The sequence below is a fragment of the Ochotona curzoniae genome, unplaced genomic scaffold, assembly GCF_017591425.1.
Source record: "Ochotona curzoniae isolate NIBS_2020 unplaced genomic scaffold, NIBS_Ocur_1.0 contig_430, whole genome shotgun sequence".
NCBI lineage: Eukaryota > Metazoa > Chordata > Mammalia > Lagomorpha > Ochotonidae > Ochotona > Ochotona curzoniae.
Window position 1 is genome coordinate 8,644,502 of NW_024466219.1, and position 12,075 is coordinate 8,656,576.

Below are 12,075 nucleotides of genomic sequence, written 5' to 3' on the forward strand. Positions count from 1 at the left end.
AAACACATGAAAAAAGGCATATAAGTATTTAAGCAAATGAATTTTATTCAGTTTTATTCTCTTATCTGGGGTATTTAATATTCAGAAATATTATAAAATTACATGGATTTATATAATTTATTAAATAAATATTACTTCACTGAGTCATAACATATAAATGATTTTATTATTTCCCCTGTTTAAAGAAAAATAAATGAAGAGGAAGGATCACAGTTTGTAAAACATGGAGATAAGATTTGTGTTGTGAATGAAGACCAGAAAGCTAAGGGTACTGTGTGAGCTTTCAGGTGATCAGCACGAATCAGAAGGAAAATGCACGAAGTCGAACAAGTACAGGAAGACAAGTCCATTCTTTCTTACTAGCACTAAATCAGGACAGTTCAGTAAACGACTTAATATTGAATTTAGTGATGTCACGTGTTATTTCCCAATTTTGCAAATCAATAATATTTCTACAGATGGCCCAGTTTTCAGAGTGCTTAATACTGGCTTACTCTTTGTTGCATTTTCACTTGTCAGTAGGTACCCTTGCGTCAATCATTGCTCATGAGAAAAATGATTAATCTGATCATCAAGGGGGAAAAAAGGGTAGGTACTAGTCATTAGCAGTAATCAAGAAGACTGTATCACACAAAAATACTAGTGTTAAGGACTCATGTCATGGGTGGCAAGTTAAGACACAGCTTTTGACACCAGCATCCCATACGGGCACCTACTTATTTTCTGGCTGCTCCACTTACTATCTGGCTCCCTGCTAGTGGCTTGGTAAAAGCAGTGGAAGGCGCTCCAGGTGTTTAGGACCCTATCTATAGGAAACATGGAAGAGGCTCCTGGCTCCTGGCTTCAGCCTGGCCCTGGTCATTTGTGGCCCTCTGGGGAGTGAACAAATGGACAGACAATCTTTCTCCTGCTCTCCTTTCCTTACTCTGTCTTTACGATTAGTATTAGACTAGATTGGTTCTATGTCTGATTTATCTTCCATGTAAATTCAGAGAATTTTTTCTATTATATCAATGTCTCTTTGCCAACATAACATCCAAACTCACCATTGAGCTCTGCTTAATTCAACTACAGATTCATTTTTACTGAATTTTGTATAGTTCCCTGGACAGGCTAGGCTGTTTCATCATTCTATCAAAATGCTTAGATTATTCCCTGTGGTTAAGATGCCCTACTCAAATGTCTATAACACTTATCTCCTTGGCAAGTATTTGTAACATGGTGCTGAATCTATTCCTTTAGATCCTAGTTGGGGCTCAATTCAGTATGTCAGTGGATAGATACAGCACTCAATTCTTTTACACATACCTTTTCTTCAGTACAACTGGTTTATTTTTTAACTTAGAGATTCATATATCTATCAAGTACAAATGGAAAACATTTGAAGAAATCATATTAATCAAAACCTCCTTGAATGTAGTTTTCCATCTATTATTGAACTTGTGAACACGGAATTCAATAGAGATTTTCTGGGAAAAAAAACTTCAAGAATCCTTACCTATCAAGAAATTTCATGTTTCACCTGCGACCTATAGCCAATAGCAAAACAATGATTTCTAATGTTCTATCTCTAGCCAAGATCAATGTTAGATCTCTGAGATTCTAAGATCAACTGCCTAATCTATTGCTTCATGATGATATCTCAAAAGAACCCTGTATGTAATGTGCCTAATTTATTTTTGGTCTCAAAAAAAACCAAAAAAAGTCCTGGAGAAACACTTTGTACATCTGTATACCCATCACACACTATTGAAACTTGATTTGGCAGCAAGATCTACTGATTCATAAATCATATTTGAAATTTTGTAATTCTAATTCTAACTCAATTTCCACTCTTTGACCTAGTTAAGCCTCCTGATTAATTGCTGTTTGTTTATTCTTGACGATTCCAATGCTCTTGCTATACTATAAGATTTCCAAAGGCACACTTAATTTATCATTTGCCTATTACCTCACTTCAACTCATGCTCACTACCTTGAAACTTTAAAACTATTTATATAGTTTCATTTTAAAAAGGCAAAAATCCAACTGCAGTCTTAAAGGCAGCATCCCATTTGACTGTCTCTGACCTCTCCACCCCTACTCTACAGACTTTCTTCTATAAAAATTTCAGTTCTTAGCGTTTGGTTTAGATTGCATATAACTCTTCAAGAGGCTTGAAAAATCTCCACCTTTCTTTTCAACGTTACAATATCTCATTAACTCATACAGGCCTTTCAATTACAGACTCAGAACCTTGCAAATGTTTAAACCTTCTTTCACTCCTTCATCAAATCACTCTCCTCAAGATGTGACCTACACATCAGGCTTTTCGATTCTCCCTAAATTTGTTTCCCTTCCTGTATTACATTTTCCACCCTTTTCAGCTGGCATGTACATGATTAATGCATACAGCATTAAACTCTGTGACATAAAGTTCAACATGAGTGTAGTTCAGGATTGTATGTTCTGCTTGGCATTAAAGTCTGAAGCTCTTAATTAAAAACTATCACCGCCTTTCATCAACCATGCTTTTGCTGACTCACAGAATAAGTGTGCCTATGTGAATACGTTTCCCATCAAGGACTAATTTTCTAAAATTGTACAGTGGGGCAATGTACTGACTACCAAAAATAGCTGTGTATGTTTTCAGTTGCATTCACTAGGTTTAATTCTAATGTCAGGGCTTGTATTCTGAATGCAGAATAAGTATTCATAAATTAACTCCCCTAAAAATAGCTACTGGAAAATACAAAAAGGGGCCATAAGTTTCATTGGCTGAGAAAGAGTCTCAGCGGGGCTGCATCCTGACTGGCCACAAGAGAGGGGCAATTATGATGAGTAGGAGCTTGCATCCATAGAATGCCATCTTATAGAGAAATATGTAATAGAATGAAACAGCTACAGTGCCTCTTCTAATGTATTTCATTTCATTTCATTTATTTTCCCAAGGGTAATTTCTTACAGAAAAACAGAATGTATGTAACAGGCTACCTTGTCAGATTAGTAAGTTAAAACCCCTCCTGCGAGCACCCACACCCCTTATGGGCAGGGATCGCTGACCCGGCTGCTCCACTTCAGATCCATCTCCTGGCTGGTAGTCTAGAAAAGCAGCAGGGGATGGCTCAAGGCCTTGGGCTCCTGCACCCGAAGGAGATACCCAAAGAAGCCCCTGACTCCTGGTTTCTGATCAGCTCAGCTCTAGTCGTTGGGACCGTTTGAGGAGTGAACCAGCAATTGGAAGCCTTCTTTCTCTCCTTTCTCCATATAAATCTGACTTTCAAATGAAAATAAATCTTTAAAAAAATTGTATCCAAGCTGTAACACCATCAATTCCAAAAAACAAAACCCAACAAAATTTGCCTCACCCACAAAGATCAGCAGAAACTATACTCATGGATTTTTTTTTAGTTTAATCTTTTCCAAAGACTTCCTTATTAAATTCTTCACTGACTCAAAGATCATACAGTAGCATCATTTTCTTCAAGAAGGATTTTTATTTTCTTTTTCATTTCTTCAGTGACACATTAGTCAATCAGTAGCATGTTATCTAATCTCATGGTATTTTTAATTCCTTTTTTTATTCCTGTTGTTGATTTTGTATTGTGGCTTTTCATTTAAGGGGATGTATAGTAACTGTGTAATGGAGACTATCATAGCCAGTTGTGAGGATACAATGCAGCATGCATCTCTGCTTAAAAATCAAAGATGGACTCCCAATGAAACTGTTACATATATCTTAACAATAGGATGCTGGAGTCTCTGCCACTGTCCATGCCTGCAATGATGGACATATGACTGTTTATGAAGAACTATACTATAATAATAATATAGGGAAACTCAGTGGAGAAAGAGGGGGACTTGGGGAGGGGGGAAGAGAAATCCAAGGACTTATGGAACTCTATCATAAAATGGTAATGATAATTTTAAAAAATCATCAATTTCAAGTTTGCAGTAGTCTTTATCCTTCTCATTTTATTGACTTAGCTCAATGAAACATCAATAATCCTAATCAAATAATGTTCATTTGATGTGAACGAATTATTCATCAATAAAAGTACAAAATAACATGTAATTTTCTGAAAGTGTGTTGGTTCTTAATTTCAAAATTCAGGAAAGTAAAAACATAGGGCTATTATTATCTAAGAAATTCTAAAAAGCCCATTAAAAAACTATGAGTTGTAGGACCCAGCACACTAGCCTAGCACCTAAAGTCCTCACTTTGCACACTCCGGGATCTCATACAGGCAGTGATTCTAATTCCAGACGTCCCACTTCCCATTCAGCTACCTCTTGTGGCTTGGGAAACCAGTCGAGGACGACCCAAAGATTGGGACCCTGGACCCTCATTGGAGACCCAGAAGAGGCTTTGAGGCTCCAGGCTCCTGGCTTAGATCGGCACAGTTCTGGCCAATGCAGACACGTGGGGAGTGAATTAACTGACAGAAGATCTTCCTCTCTGTCTCTCCTCCCCTCTGTATATCTGACTTTCCAATACCAAAAAAACTTCAAAAAAATTATAAAGTGTGGCAATTTGCTTGTTAGTCTAGGTGCAGGGACTTGGAATAATGTTATATTGAAATGTTAAAAAAAAATCTCTATATAGGACATTGTGTAATGGCTCAGTGTCTAAATCCTTGCTTTGCAAGCACTGGGATCCCGCATGAGTGCCAGTTCATGTACTAGCTGCTCCACTTCGCATCCATCTCCCTGTTTGTGTCCTAGAAGAGCAGTGGAGGATGGCTTAAATCCTTGGGACCCTGCAACTGCGTGAAAGACCTGGAGGAAGCCTCTGGCTCTCGGCTTCAAATCAGCTCACTCAGCTCAGACAGCTGCGGCCATTTGCGAATGAACCAGTGGATAGAGGATCTTCCTCACTTTGTCTATACTTCTCTCTATAAATCTGCCTTTCCATTAAAAATAAATACAGCTTTTCTTAAAAGTTCTATATTTAAATATATAATGAAAAGTGTTGATAGCTTGGTTTCTCAGAATGAGTTTAAAATAGTGTGGCAGTCTTACTTTCTGTTTTTAAATGTAACATCTGTGACATTTCAGTTTATAGCTTCCAGGACAAGGTAAACAGAATCAACAGCATCATGAGCATGCGTAAGTCATAGGCTAAACCCTCCATTCCCCTCCAGCAAAGAGCCATCACTGTGGCACTTTTTCAAGACGGTAGCTTTTTAGAGGAAAAAACAAAAAACCTCTAGGTATGATGAATTTTTATTGGCAGAGGTTTGGAAACTGTCCATTTGTTTTTGTTCCCTTTTGATTTAATGAATGTGTGTATATAAATAGATTTCTATTTTGAAATCAGCTGATGAAAAATTATAGGAAATTTATAACAGAAGAATAAGAACATTAACATTGGATGATTACTGTGAGTGCTTTGCCAACTGGTTGTAAACATAAGTGCAAAGAGTATTTAAGCACAGCCTTACACGTTCACATGACAAACTAAGTGGATGCTAGGGATTTTAATTCATTGTTCGATAACCTCAACATATACCGCAAGTCTTTGATAAGATTGCTTTATTTCATTGACTTTTGTTTTTCTTTTTCATAAAGATTTGTTTTGTTCCTTTTAAAGGAAGAGTTAGAGCGAGAGATCTTCCATATGCAGCCTGCTCCCCAAATGCCTGCAAAGATCAGAGCTGAGCCAGACCACAGCAAGAAGCAGAGTCAGGAGCTTCTTTCAAGATTAAGTCAAGCTTACTTTACAGAGTGCAATGTCAAGATTCACAAAATGTGTGCATAATATTGTAAATTTATCCTAAAATATGAACATATGAATTATCTATGCATACATACATGTGTAAATAAATACGATTAAATGACATAGAAATATGCAATTATTGTTGCTATTCAGAACCGTAAGGACCAAAGAATATTGTTAGGAATGCTGAAAATGTCTGATGCAGTTTAATATTCATTTCTGTATATGCCTGTCTGTTATTACCACAAAAATCTAATTTAAACAGAGAAATACATTTTAGAGTCTGCTATTCAAACTTGTCTTACTTAAAGTTCATAAATAATTGGCTCTAACTTAATTTATTCATTCCCAAAATATAACACAACACTACTGAAAGGGTCAAAACCGATCCCTAAGAGCGGCTTGTGCTTCCACTGTGACATCACTCCACCTGCCCCTCCTGTGCCCTTTGTGGCACACTGCACGTCACCGTCTCCCACCTTCCAGCTAAGCTCACGGGGGTCGGAATGTGGAAATGTTACACAACATCTAGTTCTTGATAGGACAAGTCCTATCAAGTTTTTCTCTTATTTTGTAAATGGGTGGAAGGGTGTAATTACAAATATAGTCATCATTCATTTTCAAGGAAATTGCATTGAATATGTCTTTTAAATGATGCTTTAAATTAAAGCTGAGTTTTAGTAACAAAACACTGAAGTTTCTTTCATATTATATTTTAGCTAGAAGTTGGAACAAATATACCCATATATTTAGGTTGGTATTTTAGCCATGCTATATTTCTATATGTGCTCTTAAGCTACTGGGGAAAAACAATTTACCTAAAAACCCCACACAATTCATTTTTAATAACAATTAATATGATAAATCAACATTCACTGCATGCATGCACTAAAACTTTAAAGATAAAGATATTAAATATCAGTTTATTTGTTCTTATTCTACTTCAAATGCTGAATTGTCAATAGCCACAAATTTGGAGAATACCTGTTTTAACACAGACTGCACCACACAAAGCACTAAGGCTCTGCATTACAATCCTAGTCTATACATAGATGGATCTATGATTTTCTAGATAATTTCAGTATTTGATTACCAAGTGTAAGAGCCTTCATTGGCTTCCAAATGTGTCTACAAAACCCCTTGAGCCTTTTTAAAACAATGATGGCTTTGCACTGCACCTCAGGTTCCAGGGACTGGTGTTCCACATCCTACAGCCTGCTAGGAGCCTCAGTTCTCTGAGTCTGATTCAACTTTCTGCCCATGTTCAACCTAGCTAAAAGTACATGATGGCTCAGCCTCTTGTGGGCATTTCACCCATATGAAATCTTGGCTTCAGACTGGCCTAACCCTGACTCATGGAAGCATCTGGAGAGTGCAAGAGACCATCTGGGTCCATCTTCTGTCTTAGCCTATCAGGTAAAATGTATATGAACATATAAATTAAATTAAATAAACAACCTACACTTCAGCTTTCTATTCCAACTTACTCGTTTTATGTTTGCTTTGTTCATCTTCTCCTTTCTCCTCCGCTTTTTCTCTCTTTTAGCAGCATAAACATTTTCCATCATTAGCCGTCATACTTGTCTCATTCTGTTGCTTTAAGAATTTTTTTCATTCAATAACATTGACTCTCAAGTATACCCGCCTTGGATCTGCTCTCTCGTAGGCAGAGAATAAATGTTCTCCTAATTTCTAACCTCGTCACTTTCTCTGTCAAGATCCTTACATGGCCCACAGCTCACGTGCTTTCTGGAATATTTTCCTTCTTAGACATTTTAGGAGGACAGTAAAGTCTGGGATTCCCTCCTCAAAATTCCATTCCCCCGACTGCCATTTTTTAAATAAGATTTATTTTTATCAGAAAAGAAGATTTACAGAGAGGAAAGACAACACTTTTTCATCACTGATTCACTCCCCAAGTGGCCACAATGGCAAGAGCTGAGATGATCTGAATCCAGGAGCCAGGAGCTTTTTCCAGGTCTCCCATGTGAGTGCATGGTCCCAAGACTTTGGGCCGACCTTGACTGCTTTCCCAGACCACAATAGGGAGCTGGATGGGAAATGGAGCAGCTGGGACATGAAACAGAGCCCATTGGGATCCAGGTGCTTAATGGGGAAGGATCATCCAACTGGGCCATTGAGCCAGGCACACTTTTTCATTTGTCTTACTGATACCGTCTGAATCAAAATTTCTCCATCTGCTATTCAAGTAGACTAATCCTTGTTTTTTAATCTTGTGCTATGGTCTTTCTATATGAACCTTCATAGTATTTTATACCACACTTGAGTTTTCGTTTTCAAACTTGGATTAATATTATCTTTATAATTTCCTACAACTTAATCTTTTTTTTAAAGACTGCAACTACTCACTGAGAATATAAACATGCAAAATGTAAAACTTAGCTAAACAAAGCTTCATCTAAGATTCAGATGATCAATGCATGTAATTCCCAACATATATACTGTTGCTTTCTTCATACTTTTTGTGAAGATGAGAAAAAGGCACTGAGAACAGTAACGATGCAGATCACTCCATTTGCTTGCCTGATTAGAGGCATGCTGTAACCAGTGAGTAACCCACGGGAATGACTGAAGTACTTCCAGGTAACCAGGGGAGCATGACTGTATCACTGCTTCTCCGTACCACATACTGAAGAGGCTCCAAATAACCATGTGCTTTGACAACAGCTGCCTTATTTCCAACTGTTAGTGGTTAATAATGGAACATGGGGTAAGTGCTTAGCAAGATGCCCTAGTAGCAAAAAAACACTTATTAAAATATCTTACCTTATAACTGAGATAACCAAGTAGTATTGTTTCAAATAGACTTATTAATGCCACTGAAACCTAAAATATAAAATGCAGTTTAATGAGAAAACACAATCACAATAAGCTATTTGCATTATTAACTTTATATAAACATATTCGCATGCATACACATGAAGGCTATGTGCTTTGGGCTACTTTCTGTCACCTCCTGCCCACTTTTACCACTTTCTAGAATCCTAACAAATAGCTTTTATTATCATCAGCATGAGAATAAAGATGGGATTACAAAGTCAGACTGGGGGCCCAGCAGCGTGGCCTAGCAACTAAAGTCCTCGCCTTGAACACACAGGAATCCCACGTGGGCACCGGTTCGTAACCCAGCTGCTCCACTTCCCATTCAGCTCCCTGCTTGTGGCCTGGAAAAGCAGTCTAGGACAGCCCAAAGCCTTGGGACTCTGCGCCTGCGTGGAAGTCCTAGAAGAAGCTCCTGGCTCCTGCCTTCAGATTGGTTCAGCTCTGGCCAATGCAGACACTTTGGAAGTGAATCAACAGGCAGAAGAACTTCCTCTCTGTCTCTCTTTCTCTCTGTAGATCTGACTTTCCAATAAGAATGAAATACATCTTTAAAAACAAACAAAAGACTAACTGGAATATACTCCTGTCCGTGACTGTGTAAGTGTGCTGCTAACACAAAACAAAATGCACACAACAGAAGTTTTTTCCCAGCAATCCCAGCAACAAAACCAGCATTTCAGCATTTACAAAAGCGAATGTCAATATCCTTGCATACCAAACAAAAGAAAACATGTCAGCATTTCAAAACCCATTCAACTTTGCTTGAATGGGTGTCATAACCAAGGCCTAGTCCCACATTATCCTAGACAAACTTCTACCTTTCTCTAAAGTTTCTATGTTTGTAAATTTCTACACCTTTTAACTACCCAAAAATAATGCTGACGCAGAAAGCATTAACTAGAAGAGGTATCAGAACTATCCTATATTAAATACTCCAAGCACTTTTGTATAGATGAATAGAAAAAAACAAGTAAATACAAAGAAGAATGGATTCCAAGTAAGTTCTTGAAAGTTAATATCCCAATTGTATCTAGACTTAGAATAATTTGTTATCACACATAAAATGTGCAGAATTCACATCATCATGACCTCAATGGCAAGCATTTGATCTAAATATTTGTTAAAGAGTGTTCCTCATGACTGTGACTGAAGTCTCTGCTTCTTTCAGGCTCAGCTGTCCTCCAACCTCCAATTATCTCTTACGGTAGTGACTCGATTCTTTCAACTGATGTGTACTTGTAAAAAATAACAGAAAACAAAAAGGATCTATAGGAGGCAAATGCAAGTAAAGGAACCTCTAAAACATTTCCTGGGTAAGAAATTATTATGAGGGGAAAAAAGAAGAGGAAGAGGGATGCTGGACTGTCTGACATTGTCTGTACCAACAACGTCGGGGCACACTTAAATAAGAGACTGATAGAATTATGATTCCTTATGAAAGACTACACTATTGTAGTAAAATGGGAAAAACCTGTCTGGGGGTGGGAGTTTGGGGGGTGGGGGGAAATCCCAGCCTATACAAAATTATACCACATAATTCAGAATTCAAAATAAAAATATAGCAAAAAAAAGATTCAAAAAAATTTTAAAAGAGGAGGGGCCTCATGAGGATCCCTCAGCTATGTGGCCCGGACAGGCTGTTGTCTCTTCAGCAATCTCTGAAGGACTCCGTTATGCCACAGCACATCTTCTGCTTTACTGACACTGTCATCTTCTCGGGAGCGAAGCTCTTAGCGTTAGGGATATGAGTAACCCCTTTACTTGTCTATTCACTTCCCAATTATTTTTTTAAATACTACTATGTTTCAGAAACAGAGAATCTAACGTAAAAAGATAGCACAAGGAGGGTCTCCAGGTTTACCTTAAAGGCATTACACAGCAGAGATAGCTGATACAGTGCGGGGAAACGTGTGGAACCTTAAGGCAGCAGTTTGGTTTTCTCCACATGCTCACAAAATCTCTAGACCCTAATCCCAATTACTAAGAAATTCTAAAAATGTGGGAAAAAAGGCTCTGGTAAATGTGAAGAAAAATATATAAAACAATCTACTGTCAAGGTGCCTCAAGTTCAATCGGGAAGACAAACACACTTGAATATCAAAGCCTTTTCTCCAGTTATATGTCCTTGTGACATATGAATAAAGCCAGAAATATAGAGATAAAAAATTGTACATAACCTGTAAACCCCACAAAGGTAGACTTCTGTTCACCCAAAAGATATGAGACCTATGAAAAAAGTGATAAAACATTAATCTTAAAAATGTGAAGAATTTATTCACTTACTAAAACTAAGTTAGTTTCACATTAAAATGATAAACAAAACATTAAAAATGAGACTTTGATGTTTCACTTTGCTTGTGACTAATATTCATTTCTATCCCAGTAGATCTCCTTTTCACTTTCATTGTCCGTCACTGTCAACAAAGAATGAAAATCAAGTGGACCTTGCAGAGGCTGCTCAACTTTCTGCTACCGAGTGCCGTTTGAAGATTTGCAATATCATTTGTGGGCCACACAAAACCGTTGACTTATAGAGCATGCTTCTATAGAATAACTGATTTTCAAGTGCGACTGGCAGTTACCTTTGCAGGACCACACGGCATGATTTATTGAGCTTTCTATGGCCCACAGGCCATTCATTCTCCACCCTTGCATTGTTGGCAGTGGAGAAATATCTCCAAACCTTTCACAAAGCAACTCTTCACTCAAAGGCCACGTGAGACTTTCCCGTAAACACTAAGATTGCATTATTTTTTAAGATGTTAATATTCCAAAAATTAATTAAAATTAGTTACATAGATCACAATGATTTTTGAGACTTAGATTCCAATGGAATGTGTAACACACCACCACCAAAAATCAAAATAAAAAAACACCTGGGACTGGGAATAGCAGAGATCATTACCCAGGAAAAAGAACAGTCTTTCTTAAATGATCTTTAGTATGTTATCATTCATGAATGTTATAAAAAGCACACTTTTACTTTGCAAAGAACATCTTTACACTTTTAACATCCCCACTAATTGCAATTTTCAACGTTCTATGGCCCGTGCCCTTATTGACATCATCTGGTGCACAGCATATTCAAATGAGAGTCATTCATATCAACGTAAACTAGTCAGGGGAAGAGGAAAACAGTTACATCATCATGGTTCTCCAAAAGAAAAATAAAGCCCCTCCCTTGGACCCTAAATAAACAAGGTTTTCTTTGCTAGTTACACTTGGTGAATATGAGAAGAGTCTCATAGAGCATTATGTGTACTTTTAACTGCAAATACTTTTCAATTTGATCATATCTTAAAGCATAAGCAAAAATGAACTTTTCAAAACCCTTACTTCCAAAAGGAGGACAAAAAATTCAAAGACTGTTCAAAGAAGTACTTGTACATTAGACTACAGGACTCTGGAGTTCCAGAATGCCATATCTACCCAGCTAATTGATATATTCAATTGTTCTCAACCAATCTTTGATATTTCTTCCAAAGTGGGGTCTTGCAACTTTTCTCACCTCAGTAAGTGGCACCCGGCATAA

The 12,075-nt window shown here is 37.5% G+C and overlaps 1 protein-coding gene across 3 annotated transcripts in view; it reads right to left on the reverse strand.

The window, feature by feature from the left end:
• The window catches only part of KCNT2 (potassium sodium-activated channel subfamily T member 2), a 336,723-nt gene that overhangs the window by 205,112 nt on the left and 119,536 nt on the right, over positions 1–12,075 (reverse strand). For all 3 annotated transcript variants that reach the window (XM_040985195.1, XM_040985194.1, XM_040985193.1), the window contains exons 4-5: positions 10,721–10,769; positions 8,487–8,546 (exon numbers count right to left, since the gene is read on the reverse strand). In XM_040985195.1, the coding sequence (XP_040841129.1) occupies positions 8,487–8,546; positions 10,721–10,769 (109 nt within the window). The remainder of the gene's footprint in view (positions 1–8,486; positions 8,547–10,720; positions 10,770–12,075) is intronic.